The 15419-nt window shown below is 49.0% G+C and overlaps 2 protein-coding genes across 2 annotated transcripts; both read left to right on the top strand.

The window, feature by feature from the left end:
* Nucleotides 1-241: 241 nt before the first annotated feature.
* Nucleotides 242-3289, top strand: MIND_00585500 (Fungal-trans domain-containing protein; the record flags this gene model as incomplete). Its single annotated transcript, XM_037362613.1, has 15 exons — nt 242-331; nt 383-826; nt 877-1170; nt 1225-1239; nt 1296-1543; nt 1600-1744; nt 1797-1846; nt 1897-1937; nt 1988-2013; nt 2067-2112; nt 2160-2239; nt 2292-2402; nt 2455-2594; nt 2641-3186; nt 3247-3289. The coding sequence occupies exons 1-15, from the start codon at nt 266-268 to the stop codon at nt 3287-3289; spliced, it is 2295 nt and encodes a 764-aa protein (XP_037220534.1). The 5' UTR covers nt 242-265.
* Nucleotides 3290-3638: 349 nt separating this feature from the next.
* Nucleotides 3639-5754, top strand: MIND_00585400 (Dihydroxyacetone kinase; the record flags this gene model as incomplete). The annotated part of the gene is made up of 8 exons (XM_037362612.1): nt 3639-3747; nt 3801-3890; nt 3935-4034; nt 4087-4104; nt 4154-4300; nt 4347-4821; nt 4871-5349; nt 5400-5754. The coding sequence occupies 8 exons, from the start codon at nt 3639-3641 to the stop codon at nt 5752-5754; spliced, it is 1773 nt and encodes a 590-aa protein (XP_037220533.1).
* Between the last annotated feature and the right edge of the window lie 9665 nt (nt 5755-15419).

Raw genomic sequence — 15419 nt, 5'->3', positions numbered from 1 at the left:
CTATCTCTACCTTCCTTTTAACGATACCCACTATACCCACCCCCAGCAAGACGACGACCGCAGCGACTAGCAATAAGCGAGCCGACCAAGATGAAGCGGCTTCCGGGGAGTTGCGATAGGTGCTGGAGAAAGAAAGGTTTGCCGGTGTCCATGGCGTGCATATACTTAGAACTCACATCGTTCTAGTGAAATGTGAGTCTTAGACTGTCCTGCCACTTCTGTCATAACGTGGATGTACTCGTCCCCCTCAGGCGACCGTGCGACGATGGGTGGAGGAACTTGTTCGAATTGCCTAAGCGTCAAGGCTGAATGCGCGCATACGAGGCGGAAGGTACGTGGTCAGCAACATTACAAAAGAAATAATCTTTTGAACCTCAACAAGGGCACGAAAAACCGCTCGAAAGCGTCCATCCAAAGCCTCAAGACCGCGAAAGAGCATGTGTCCAAGATTGTGTCTTCGACAGCGGTCTACATTCCGCCCAGCGATGCTGCGGCATCGAACCAGATTCTGATAGAGGTTGCGCAGTATGCGCGCTCGCTGGAGGAGCAAGTCGCGTCGCTGCAAGGCCAGCTCATACGCAATGCTACAAATTCGGCCTCCCCGCCCTCCCACGACAGCCCAACTCCAGAAGCTGAGTCAAGCACACAATCCAACGGCATCGGCGAGGGAAGCGGGTTTCGACTAATGAGAGAGGACTTTGTGGAGAAGAAACCGATGGATCGTAGTTTCCAGTTTGTCAAGGCTGCGATCCAGCATGTCCCACCGAATACTCGGCCAATGCTCGATCTCCCGTGGAAGCGGCCGGAAGTGTGGTTACGCCAGCCGGTGCGCTACCTTCTCCCTGTGTCTGTGAACGTATGTCTGAATTCAGATAGTGGGAAATTATCATTCACGAGGTGACTAAACCTCGACACACTTTTCCCGATGACGACCTCCTCTCCTCGCTCGTGGACATGTATTTCGAAAAGATCAATCCTATTCTCAGCATTATCCATCAACCCTCCTTCCGCAAAGCGCTGTTCGTAGAGCGCAAACACATTCAAGACCCTCATTTTGGATCTGTCGTCCTCGCAGTATGTGCCCTTGGCAGTCGACATTCGGAGGACCCGAGGGTACTATTGGAGGGGACGACGGATGAGTACAGCTGTGGCTGGAAGTGGTTCTCCCAAGTCCGTCCTATGCAAGCCATCTTCTGGGCTGACTACCCCAACACATTGTACCAGCTACAGCTCGTGGTGGTGCGCCAATTGTCCTTGTGATATTCTCTGGCATTGCTAATTATTTCATTCGACAGCTGTCCATTTCCTTCTTAAGCGCAACTGCCATGGGCTATCGCGAGGAATCCTGGTTACTTGCTGGTATGGGATTGAGTTTTGCAGAGGCGGCTGGGCTACATCACCGACATGGGGATGGCTATCGGAACCTCAGTCCACTCGACGCAGAGCAGTGCCGTCGAGCCGTATGGCTTTTGGTTGTGTCGGACTCCGTCATCAGTTGCCTTCAAGGTGGACAAGGCAGGGTCAAAACAATGCAAATCGACGAGTAAGTACGCGGGGGTGGACATTGGTCGTTTATATGGCTGAACTGACAGTACGCAGATTAGATCTTGATTCGCCGTCGAACAAAGACGAGGAATATTGGGGACTGCAGGAGCTTCAACCATTTGGAAAACCGTCGCGATGCGATTTCATTGTGTCGTACATAGAACTGGTCAAGATACTTTTTGATATCCAAGAGACCGTGGTGCGTAATTTGAGCGTTTTGACTTCTCCCTCTTGCTAAACCTCATTTACAGTATCCAGAGGACGGGGAGCCTGTTGCTGAAGAAGAAATCATTGCCCTAGAGTATGTTTTCGTCCATACCTCGCCTTCGTCATCATCTGATGAGCGATAAGCTCACAGTTGAATCAGTGGGTTGAGAGTATACCTGATCATTGTGCGTATTTTGCTCATCTAGCCAGCTTTGGTGTCGCTGATTTTAACAAGTGAAATGGAACGCGAACCTTGACAATGTCGTTTTATTACTTCCTTTTTGGGTGGCTTGCACGTATAAACATTTCTGCAGATTTTTCTGGATCAATCAGCCTCGCTCTATGCGACTTATTACCATGGTATGAATCCTATACTCTCTGCTTGTTTAACCTGATGGTCCAATCAGCTCAGATAATTCTTCATCGCGTGTTTATCCCGATACCGGGCAAAGAATCATTGAATGCGTCTGTCTTCAGTCGGGCCAAGGCCAGCGATTTGCCTAGTTGTACCGGACGCGAGACTGAATTCGTTATCACAGCTTACCTTCCCGTCTCTGGCTATCTGCACAAATGCTGCTCGTTCTTGTGCCCACGTCCTCAATATTCACGCCAAGCGTGGACATGGGTTGTTACATCTTCCAACGCTGACCGTATGCGATGAGATATTGGACCTGTCTCCAACATTGACTCCAACTTCTTTAGACCATCCTCTTTGACTGCACAATCGTCCTCTTCATCAATGTCCTGAGCAACGGGAAGAAGATACACACCCAAGAAGAGTTCTCGCGGGCAACAGTCGACATACAAAACTGTTTCGCTATCATGAGACTATATGAGCGACGGCGGGTCGATTCTTGTGTCCAAATGACCAGGGCTGACATGCTGCAGATGGCGATTTGCCGGTCGTCGCTGCGATGCCATACGTGCTGGACTAAATCTGATCAAATTTGCGATTCTCTCGAATAATTCGGCTTCCACATCGACACACGCACCAGTTTCAGTGCAGGCATCTCATTCGCCGATTGTCGAGGAGTTTTGGTCGACGACTACTGCTACCAGTAACTCTGACACATCTTCCAACAGTCCATCCTCCGCACGCACTCGCGCGCCACAGCATTTTAAAACACTTGCAGAATCCGTCGATTCCGTTAGCCACCTATTCAACCTACCTCTCCGAACAGAGGAACTTGGGAATTATAACATACCTTTCGACCCTACCGCACCATCTGGATTCCTGCCAGGGGGCGATTGCTTGGCCAATCCAAATGACCAGCCGCCAATGCCAGACCTTGGCGGATATGACGCTGAGATGGATTTGGAGGCAATGTTTGGCACGGGATTCTCTACGGAGCAGCTTTTTGCTGAGGCGGTCCGGCCTAACTTGGAGCCAGGCGTGGCGCAAGTAGATCCATGGGATGTGTTCTCAGGCTATGGGCGAGTCGATTCTCTTCTTGCGATATGATCAAGCGTGCTGACATCCTGGCTCAAAAACAGCTGGGGAGATTGGAGCTCGTACTTAATGGACGAGACCCTGTAGTACTTTAGATAAATCTAGCTTACCTCACATGTACTAGTAGCTATCGCATTGCTTGGCTGAATCTTTGCTGAAACTTCGCCTCCGTGAGGCTCCGTCTGATTTATTGCTGATTTAGCTGATTTAGGCAAGCACGTGAGCGAGATTTTTTTACAGTCCCTTCCTGCCTTCTTCACCGTCCTGGCCACATCGGAGCTTTCGGAGCCCATGTCTCACTTCTATCTCCCACAGGCACGGCCGCCGCCCAAGAGTCCGTGCGTCATCAGCTGCCCTCGTCACAGGGTCAGCTATTGAAGACCGACGCAAATTCGCGCCTATATAAGGGACCGAATAGAATTGTCGCGGCATCGATATGGCTCTTCAGAAACACCTTCTCAATGACGCTGACACGCTCGTCGTCGACTCGCTGACGGGCTTGTGTGCCGTCAACAACCAGCTGGCGTTTGACCCACCGAACAAAGGTGTGTTTGTTTATTGTGTGTCTATTGTTCTGCTTTGTCTCACTTGTGCTCAGTCGTGTACAAGGCTACTTTGGATCGCTCCAAAGTTGCTCTTATCTGTGGAGGCGGGTCTGGGCATGAGCCTTCGCATGCGGGTTTTGTGGGTATGTTGTGCTTGGTCCAAGGAGAAAGCAGCTGAGCGTCGCAGGCGAGGGCATGCTCAGTGCCGCTGTCTGTGGCAATGTGTTTGCTAGTCCCAACGCATCTCAGGTCCGGCGGGGCATTGACCTGGTAGAGAACGATGCTGGGTATGTCATCTTTGGCTGCTGTTCTTTGCTGTTCTCATACTTGCCGTTTTAGCACCCTCATTCTCGTCAAGTCAGCTCCTTTCGCCATCTTTGTCTGTTGTGGCTGACAGGCTATTTAGAAACTACACTGGTGACATCCTCAACTTTGGCCTTGCGGCAGAACAGTATGCTGCTGAACACGCAGACAAGTCCAACAAGGTCAAATTCGTTGTGGTTGGTGAGGATGTAGCGGTGGGCAAAACTCAGGGTGGGATTGTCGGACGCAGGTACGAATCCTTTATTCTTCCCATTTTCACTTCTCATCGTTCACAGAGGCCTTGCGGGTGTTGTTCTCGTATACAAGATTGCGGGTGCACTTGCTGCTCAAGGCGGCAGCCTCGAAGAAGTCCACGATGTCGCGCAGTATGTTGCTAGTCGTATCGGCACCATTGGGGTTGGCCTAGAGCATTGTCATGTGCCTGGCACGGCAGCTCCAACCCATTCTATATTAGCTTCGGAAATCGAAATCGGACTGGGAATCCACAACGAAGCTGGCAATCAGCGCATTTCACCCATTCCGCCGCTCTCGCAACTTATTCCCCAACTTCTGGATTACATCACTTCCACCACAGACCCAGAGCGCTCGTTTCTCCCTTTCAAGCACGATGGCAAGGACGAAGTGGTCCTGCTAGTCAATAATCTTGGTGGTTTGAGTGAGCTCGAGCTTGGCGGCGTTGTTCGTGCTGCGAGAGACGAACTAGCGGAAAGGAAAATTGTTGTGAGCCGTGTTATTTCAGGGACTATCATGGTATGATCTCGTCATCATGCTTTTTCTTCCATTCATTAATTACTCGCAGACAAGTCTCAACATGCCTGGCTTCTCGATTTCCCTTGTTCTTCTGCCCAGGGCCGAAGACACCCAGGCCCCCAAAGCTAGTTTCCTCCTTTCACTCCTTGATGCTCCGGCACAAACACCAGGATGGAAATGGTCGTCTGGTGCTCCGCCTGTTACTCCGACTCCACTTGCGCCCCCTCCACATCCCCCTGCCAAAAGAGCCGCTGACGCGACGGCTGTTTCTGCGTCCAAGCCTTCAGAATTTGTAACAGCAATTCAACGGGCTTGCGATGCTGTAGTCGCGGCGGAGGCGGAAATCACACGGATGGACACGATTGCAGGAGATGGCGACTGCGGGTTGACGCTCAAGTCCGGTGCCCAAGCTGTTCAGAAGGCCGTTGCCGCGAAGAATATCACTGGGACCGATTTGGTGGGTGACTTGTTGGCTGTGGCGAAGGTGGCGGAGACGGATATGGGTGGTACCAGCGGTGCACTATACTCGTATGTTCCTTTCGTCATTTTCCTCTTTTTGTTCTTATATCGTCATGTAGTATATTCTTTTCAGCGCTGGCTCAAGGTGTACAGGGTGCAGCGGGTGGCCAGTTGACCACGGCTACTCCCGAACTCTGGGCAACAGCATTGACATCGGCATTGAAGAAACTTTACACGTATACACGGGCACGTCCACCATCCCGCACACTTGTCGACCCCCTCGCTGCATTCGTCGAATCATACGATAAGGGATTCTCGGAGGCGGTGAAAGCTGCTGCTGCGGCTGCCGAACACACGAAAGATGTTGATGCGAAGGCGGGGCGGAGCGCATATGTCGATTCGGCATTGCTGACTCGAGAGAAGGTGGCGGATCCCGGGGCGTGGGGCGTGAAAACTATCTTGGAGGCAATTTGAAGCTATGGAGAAGACAATTAACTTGTACAATAGGACCGTTATCACTATTTGATGTGTTCAAGTGATGACGGAGGTAATCCCGCGTGAGCTTAAATGGGTCGTCTTTGCTGTAAGCTACGAAGGCCATGAAGATGATGTGTGCCTGTACTTGCCCGCTGGAATGACCGGAAATGATGGTACTTACCACTTTTAGAGTACAACTTGAAATAACAGCAAGAGCCCCGTGTTAGCGTTGCTATTTTGACATGACAATATTGCCTTCCCTCAAGAAAGTATGCAAGAAGAGATAATAGTACTCGTGAGTTTGCGATGAGCCACCCAGTGACTTTCTGGTGGCTCAGTGATTTGCTATTTTCTCAAAAGGTTCTGAATGAAATATTATACAACTTGTACAACTTGAAAGTATTGTTATTCCAAGGAGTATACAACCTATGAATGGAGACTTGAGCAACTGGTTGCTGAGAAACCACAGCCACCCAGTGGTGGCTCTGGTGGCTAATTGCAAACTCTCTAATGGGGCCATGCAAATATGTATATGATTTCAAATGTGCACCTACATCGCCCTTTTATCACCATCCTGTCTCTTCCCAACTCTCTTGCCTGGTCTCCTCATCCACAAATCACCATGCTGGTTACCTGTGCCATCCCCTAATGTACACTGGACTGTTTCCACAATTTTTCCCTGTGAAAAGTTAGATAAAAAATTTGAACAAATTTTTCTGAGTGAAATTTTGAACTTTTTTGGGCAACTTTTGACTGAAAAATGTCAGGAAAACGACTATATAGAAAGAAAAAACTAGGACAGTAATTTCCAGTTTTGTGCAGGTAGTTTTTTGGTGAGAACAAACTAGGAAAAAAAATACAAGGTGTTTTTCAACATTTCTGATGGTCAAATACTTTGGACTAGCAAAAATTATTATACAAATCATCAGTTTCCCCCCCCCAATTGTTTATGAGTAAAAACTCAAAAAAATTCCAAGGAAAAAAGAGATTATCAGTAGTGGCCAAAAATGACCTTCAAAACTTTTGTAACACATTTGAAAATTCTAAAAGAATTTCTGAACCCAGTCTCGTTTTCCTATGAATTATTGTGAGCAGCTGGAAGAAGTTCGGTGGTGTTGTCTGAATAAGGCACCAACCCGGCCGAGATGACACAAATTAGGCAATCTTGGTGACGGCTTACACATATTCTTTTGCACCACTATGGCCTTCCCCTACTGCCCTCCCGCCACATACCGTGCCTGAAGGCTGCACCAGTCACACTTCGTATCAAGGCATTGCCTACAACGATGATATTGCATGGAACTCGGGCTGACCACTGTGACCGAATACAGTTACTGCTCCAAGATGCATTCTGAAGCTCCAAGACATGTCTTATTCAGGACATGTAGTCCTCGAATTTGCATGAAGAGTCATAAGAGGCCTTTCCTGACTTCACTTTCAAAACTACTGGCTTTGGTGATGATGCCAAAGTCGAGCTTACTTTGATGGGCCCCAAGTCCCCTTGCCTCAACACTAGTAACTCTAATCACTTGCCTGAGTACATTTAAATGATTTCTTTTCATGCTTAACAAGCACTAATCTTGTTGATAGCTCGCTTGACCTCTCTGTGGACTCAGTTCGTCGCACCGGCATTGTTTCAACCCTGTCACCTCCCTACGAGGGTCCTATGACCCAATTTTTGCACATTCTGGATGACATAACACCTACCCAGTCCATCATCACTACTACCCCAAAGACGCCCACCAAACCGTATCAATTCGGACACATCTATGATGCTCGCGGCCATCCCCTCCCTCTGCTCGACTATGCTTCTTGTCCTGGTGGCACTTACGTTGGCACGCCCCACAACAACCCTTGCCCCAAATTCTCCGTTCACATCAGCTCCAACTCTCCAACATCCTCTGAAGTGTTGCCTGCGACGCCCAAGCTGCTCCGTCGACTTCTTCTGGAGCAGTATTGGGCCCAGCACATGCCTAGCTACCAATCGCAACTGGCTGTCAAACACATTAAGCCAGAGCCAAAGGAGCTTAAGCTTACGAAAGAATCCAAAGCCGGGAAGGAGAATGAGTCGGTGGAGAAAACTGGTCGAGGTGTCCTGAACGATGCGCAGTCATTCACAAAGACTTTGCGTATTGTAAATGCGCAGCATCCGTGGTTTGCATCACATGGAAAGAAGGGGGGAGGCATGGGAAGAATGTGCTCGTCTCGCATCTGTCGCTATCAAACGAGCCATGACATCGACATATCTCAAAACTAAGATGGAGGCTATTGTCGACTGGAAGAATGTATTTCTACTTTATAATCCTCAAAACCTCTATGCTAACTTCGCTTTCAGCATCCCATAGGCAAGAACAAGTCCCTTGGCACTATTGTTAGTAGCGGGAATCCAGATGCCACCCCGCTTGGTGCACTCATGGAGATGATGGAGCAGCAGCAATACGATGACACAAAAGGGAAGTCAGATGAGGGTATGGTTTCATATCATGTTGTTCCCTTGCTGACTTATTGCTATAAAAGAATGACGAGGACAAGAACAGTGGTGAAGAGATCCGGAAGGTGTTGATGCAAACCCTCCGCAAGCGCGCAATCAGCCTCTCGAGTGACAACAAATCAGACAGCGACACCCACTCCGTCCATACTGTTATCGACATCACAGACTCTGACAACCATGCTGACAATGAAGGCGACAGTACCAACAGCTGTAAAAAAACCAAATCCAAGAAGGAGAAATCAAAACGACGACATGTCATGGACCAAAACTCGACTTCTGACAACCTCATTGCACTTTTCAAGACCGAAAATGCATGTCACGCTGCTTATGATGAGCGCATCACTACATTGTGGGAGACATTCGTCAGCGACGCATGAGAGGGACGGGAGTTGTTGAAGCAATTATTGGTTAGGAAGGATAACAAGGAAGTGTCGTCGAACAAGACTAAGTAGAACCATTGTTAACATTAAGTTTACTACTATAAATACACGTCTTCTGTTTAGTCATGAAAGTGATCCTTGATGAATGGTGGTTCACAGTGGAAATACTGAGCAGTCTGATTAGGATTGAAGCAGTTCAGTGCATTTGTAAGGAGCACTCCCACTCGATGCCATTGCCTCATTCCAGGCAGCTTCCTCTGGAGTCCATTCCCCTGGTCCTGAGTATGGACTGAGCATCAGCAGGCTCACACCATATGCTGGGTCGCCAAAAATTTGGAAGTAGCGAGCAGCTGCTGGAGTGTTGTTATCAGTGCCTGGTTTTCGGGCATGTTGTTTGCATTTCTTGAGTAGCTCAGATGACGCAAGAAGCGCGTTATCATTACGTTGACCCTCCATAGGTCCATAGAGATGGCTGATTAGTCCATTGGGCAGAGTGACAGCTTCAACGCGTGAGTCTTCTTATAACCGTTGTACACAATTCGTTGGAGATGGTGCGGGCGACAGATGAGATGGATAGTATAGTTGATGAAGCCCCACACGTAGTCTAGTGGTGCACCTGCATCGAATATAGCATTCGCATATGAAGACATACAGTCTGGCGCAAGTACTCCTTTAGTGTCAAAATTAAGGAGATGGGCCCAGCGGTTGTCGAGATAAAGACACAGCTCGTTGACAACCCTCACTGATGGCTGATTGTGCACATCTATATCGCATTGAGAGTTGGTATTGATCCCCTGGAGTGCAGAATCGCGCGAGAAGTAAGCATAAAGCTTCGATGTTGGATAAGACAGAATGACCACTGGTCTTAAATGGCTGAGGAATATCTAGTACATTGACCAGTGTTTGTAGCTCTTCAGCATAGAAGCTAATAGAGATTGCATTAGTAACTATAATAGGCATATCTGGAAAGGAAGACAGCACCCATAGCTGTAAGAATTAGCCTTCTGGCTTAGATGCACCTAGGAAATGCATTGCCTAGGATACTAAATGTACCTAGCCTAGGTGTACCCAGTGGTCTAGGCTAGAATCATCTCAGGGTATCTGGATCAATATAGCATCAATGATTGAATAAATGGTTATATAATACCTATAATATTAATATTGATACATATATAATACTTTAAACTCCTTTTCTTCAGGCCGATGACCCGGTATATAGTTGGGAAGGCCTGTGTCAATAACAATCCTAATTTGGACAAAAATGATGTATTGTAATATAGCCATCAAAAGTACTGATGGCAATCAAAAATGGTTCCACATTAAAAACATTATATAAATGGGTGCACTAGCTTAGGTAATAGAATACCAGAAAAAGAGGAATAATATATATTCCTATTAAAATAATGCTTTGGCCTAGGGAGAGTTACTAGGCTAAAGCTCTAGGTGTACATAGTCTCTGGCTGTACCTAGTATTCTAGGCAATGCATTTCCTAGGTACACCTACTGGAATTAGGCTAAATACTACCACTACGGCTCAAGACAGACCGGAACTGGTATAGACAGTCTTGAGGCTTCAGCTCTTTCAACCACGGCAGACTGATGCATGTTCCTTCAATGTCTGGGCGTACATAGGGAGACAAGGGGCATATTGGGTAAAGTGGAGCTAAGCCAGATATCGTCCGGTGGCGCCATTATTGCCTGCATTGCTGCGCGTAGTGCATGAGTACCATCGAGTCCTAATGTCTGGCTGAGGAGCATATAGCGTAAAAGCTTTTAGTGGATAGGGGGCATGGAAGAGTTGTAGTAAGAGGCTGTGAGACGGAAGATATACTTTGCTTTTGAGGCTGGCCAACCTCAGTCACGTTATCATATCATGGCTGGCTAGAAAATTGGGATTTCCCTCACAATTTTTGTCAAGTGGAGCTCAAATTTTGAAATTATTTGTATAAATTGTGTTTAGAATTTGGGAAAACTCTGCTGCTGATAATCTCTAAACAAGAAGAAAGATGAAAAGTTAAGAGCATTAATTCATGTGATGCTGGTTGGTTGGCCCCTACTAACTTGTAATCTTTTTGGTGATAATTCTTTTTTAGTATATAGCCATGTATTTCTTAGGCTTGGTCCAACACCCTACTTCTAGAAACATGTATAGTAGGGGCTAGTACAACTTAGGTGTGAGTTGGCATGGTGCAGAAGCAATAAGAGCTTAGCCTTTGCCTGATCCAGCATATTGGAGGGCCAGGATTGCCAATGCAGGGAGAACTGGGATATGGGCAGGAACAAGCCTACAAAGTGCACCAAGGTCAAGTTGATCATGTTGAAAGCTGCTATCCCAGGTGCTGATGCAGTGTAGCTGATTCAGATTTATGATACAGCACCAGTTGCTAATCTTGTTCATTAGTTTTGACTTGTATTCCTTTGTTTTGAAGATCTCCAGGGAGAATGCCAAGGTGTGACGCTGTCGTTCGAGGGGCTTACGCTGGGCGGAAGGGAAGAGAACAAGTACTGGAAGAGAGTCGAGGCAGCCATTGGAATCCAACGGCTGCTGGACGGTTGACCCATATCCTACGGCGGGAGGGAGCAGGGATGCATACTCAGGCGGTCGGGACGGGGCCACGAGAAGAGAGGAAGGCAAGACGGAGACGAGACACAAGAAGAAAAGGGACTTGGTTAAGATTGCTGCTGCGTGACTTCTGTCACAACTACTGTTACAATACTAGTGACTACTCGTGACTACCCGCGATCATGTGACTGAAAGTATCTGATAACGCCTGCGCGGCTCTGAGTCGTATAACTAGAGGCATACCCGTCACAGAGCCCCCCACGACGAAGAGTCGTTCATGCGTTCTTGTTCTCCTGTACTCGGCCAAGCACCGAAGCCGTCTAGGGCGCCGAAACTGCAATGCTGTCCAACGTAAGCTGAGATTCAGAGTCGTCTATTTCCATTGCCGAACTCCCTTCCGTTAGATCCTCGATGTCCATCACTTCCTGTGAGAGGCTCGGCGCAACGACAGGGGTTCCAAATGTCGCGGGGAACCATGGATGGGCTTCTAGCTGTGTTATGACCCCGTTGACTACCATCTGGCTCGTTGTAGCCGGCATCGGCGGCATAGGAACGTCTGCTGCCAGCACAGTTGGGGCTTCGAGCTGAGGCGGGGACGTAGGCTCCGGGCTAGCTTCCTTTATGCTGTCCAAGAAGGCGGTTACTTCCTCAGCACTGGGCTCCGCAAGCGCGACCAGAGGAGAAGCGAGATCTGATGGAATCTGCGAAACCTCTACATTCTTGTGGCCGGGCGTCGTCAAGGTATGAGTACCCAGCATGAAGGAAGTTTGACTAGCTAGCGTCTGGTTCTCCTTGTCCACTTTGGTTATTGGTACCATGACGGCACTGCGTTAAGGGTGATTTCGTGAGACCCCAGCGCAAAAGGACCCAAATTAGCCCTGCGACCCAGTCTTTCCACGCGCTGCCGTTTGTCTCTCCGCAGCTTGCTCAGGTTGTGCTTGGACCTCTTATGAATCCTTTCCTCCAAGCTCACCCCCATCCTTGCCGCGAGCGTGACCTTGGTCGCGGGAGCTACCCCGGTCTCCGTAGACACTTTGGCCGCTTCCCCAACAACGGGCGCAGGGTTGATATTTGCCTCTGTTAGTGTCTCGACGATGTTCGAGCCAACCGCGGAGAGCTCTGTTGCAGAGGTCATTGGAAGCGAGCAATTCACAGTCGATTCAGAGCTTGAAGTGGCGTCGGGGTGAGGAGGGGCCGAGGGCGATGATCGAGCTGGTATCGTAGCATTGTCCGCCATACTAAGAGGGCTATTCGACGGAAGTGAGGAACCTGAGGCAGTGGGTAACCCTGCGGTTGTGGCTGGAGTCGCTTGAATAAGGGAAGCCTTTCTGTCTGCTTCACGACAGAGTCTTCGTTCCCTAACCTGGCAGGATTCCAGCCGGTTGTAGGTGTTGGTAACAAAGCCGACAATAGTGTCGAATCCGGCTCGGTCCAAGTAATTGATCGAGACCCATTGCATTTCTCGCTCCAGGAATCCTAGAGCTCTTCTGGCATCCGTAATGGAACCCATCTCGAGTATGACACTATTGCCAGCTAGTAATACCAACACGATATCTGCGACATTCCTTACTCGCTGGATCTCCGCCATGTTGTAGAATTCTTCGGCTGACAACGCATTGCTGCCTCGGACTTCCAGGCGAAAAGTTGCTGGTTCCCGGGTCAGGGATGCCCGCGTCCATAAGATCACCGTAGTCGGAAACATTGTCTTCATTCATAATATCGGCGGCAACTACGATTCTTCCCTTTCCCTTGTCCTTTGGGGGGCCGTCTTCCATGTCGTTGTCCACATCATCGTCACTCTTAGGTTGGTCCTTCGGTGAGTCTGAATCAGGCTTAGGGGTTTCCTTCTTAGACAGATAGTAAGGGCGAGGCTCTGGTGCTTGAAGCGGGACACCCGTTTGCGTCTTCGTGAAAGTAGCGGTGGGGAATATCCAGTACGATGGATGGGCTGGCATCCAGTTCCCGTGTTGATCCCTAACTATGTAGTTGCAACGAGGAGCGGGCATCCCATAAATGTCTGGCCGGACGACTCCGAGGGGAGCTTTGTATCCTAAAATGATGAGAGTTCTACAAAGGTCTCTGTCGAAGAAAATGCTGCTCAGTCCTCCATTGGTTCTAGAGCCGTGACCGACTAGTTCCATCCTTTTGCAATCACCCTCACCGATTCCCATGATGAACTTTTGCAAGCTGCCGATACCCTTTCGTAGATTGATAAGCTCTGGCGGTCTGATCCAAGGTACCCAGTCGGGATATAGATTCATGAAGTCGAGATCATGAGGCTTGTAGTCATCCCTTAGCAGGTTGCCCGTGACGGCCGGTCTCCGGCCATTGCTGGGCGTGTGGGCGTTGATCAGTCAACTTCGCTCCAGGACATCTCGATCCTTCGGATTTGTGGGGAAAGGAGAACACCTCAGGGGCTTGGGATCTTTTGGTAGATTCCAGTCTTCAGCGGTCGATACAGGATCATTCCAAGCTTCTGGGCTATTCAACCAGGAAGAACCTCAGCCTCCGGTATCCGTTGGCGTGACGGTCTGGTTTGTAGCTTGGTAGGAAGAAGTCCAGTTCATTCAGGGGTTAGCCGGCCAATCGCTTTTAGGCCGCCTTTGGCTCCAAAAAGGTTGTTGACCTTCTTCCATGAACAAAGGATTCGCTCGTTCTTCGCTGATAGGGTCAGGAGCGGGAGCTTTATAAGTCGAGAAGGAATATTGAACTTGGCCAGGCTGACACCATCTCGCGGAATCTCAGAGTACAGATTGTTCTTCAGCATGGATAGGGTCTCAGTGTCTTCCAAGAACCCCAAAGAGCCAGTCGTGCCACGCAGCCAAGTAGCTTGGTCTTCCGGGATCCAGTAGACTACGAAGCAGGGAATACCCACGCGAATTAGACGGTCTAGAGGTTCACGCTGGTAGCTGTTGGCCCAGAACCCCATGAATTCATCGCGGGGGTTAACGATATCTTGATCGGGCCCACGAGCTAGATCTTCCATGAGAGTATCCATCATGTCGGCCCACGCTAAAAGTTCTCTGAGCGCGAATGACATCTCCGAGTATTTGTCAAAGATAGCATCCCAAGACTGAGGGGTGTTCAGAGCCCTTTTCAATGACCAGAAAGGGTGACATCTGGAGGAGCGATGTGCAAGTCGGCTGGCCAGTGCTTTGCAAAAGGGAGCCGGGCGGAACAGGAGTTAATACGAGCGACTACATAATTGTAGCATTCGATCAGCCCATCAACGCCCTTGTCCGTGATGGTGCCTGTCCCCGAAGACATAGGTCTCCAGATTTCGGTTAGCGGGCAGAAAGCCGGAGCCCACGGATCTTCGCGCTTCACAGACGTAGGGTTTTGGAAGAAGGCGAAAATGGGGGAGGAACGGGTGTACAGGTACTGGGGTCCCGATCTAGGGTCGAATCGTCCCCACGTGGAGTCATACCGACATGCATTGGCATCCAATGGTGGAGCAAGATCTACTGGAGGAGAAATACCAGGAAGGAAGACTGATCGCCTGGAGTTTGGGGACCATACTTCGTCGAAGTTGTCGATTATGCGGATGGTGCAGTTACTTGTGTTGCTAAAAACTCGAAGATACCCTAAGGCCATGGACATTTGCACGTTCAAGGCGACTCCGTCTCCGAATCCGGCAAGAGGATGCAAGCGAGGTTGATGAAAGCAAACCGATTGGTGGTAGATTACGAGGGACATATCTGAAGGAAGAGTCAGCAGGGTTCAGTCAGCTCACAGCGTGGCGGAATGCCAGCGACACTGCGAGCTTACCAATTTCTGGGAGGAAGATGGAGTCAAGAAGAAAGCACCCATAGCTGTAAGAATTAGCCTCCTGGCTTAGGTGCACCTAGGAAATGCATTGTCTAGGATACTAAATGTACCTAGCCTAGGTGTACCCAGTGATCTAGGCTAGAATCACCTCAGGGTGTCTGGATCAATACTGTACTCGAGTGTATCACTACAACGTAATGTGTAACATGGGGTCCGTTAGGTTGTAAGTGATGTGTTGCATAACGCATAATGCAGGGCTCGTTGTCCAAGGCCAGGTGCGTTATGCATGCCAGATCTGCTCTATTTTTGGAAAATTCTATGGAAGATTGACATTTTTGCACTCAACTTGGCTTCTTCTAGGGACATTGTGGCAGTCAAGCTACACAATGTCATCGAAATCCAGTCAACAAGGCACACTTTAGCGTTTATCGTTGTGTTGTCAAGCCTACGTAACGCATAA

The sequence above is a fragment of the Mycena indigotica genome (genome assembly GCF_014461135.1).
Source record: "Mycena indigotica strain 171206Taipei chromosome Unknown Mind.scaff0005, whole genome shotgun sequence".
Classification (NCBI taxonomy): domain Eukaryota; kingdom Fungi; phylum Basidiomycota; class Agaricomycetes; order Agaricales; family Mycenaceae; genus Mycena; species Mycena indigotica.
This window is presented reverse-complemented; position numbering and strand designations above follow the sequence as displayed.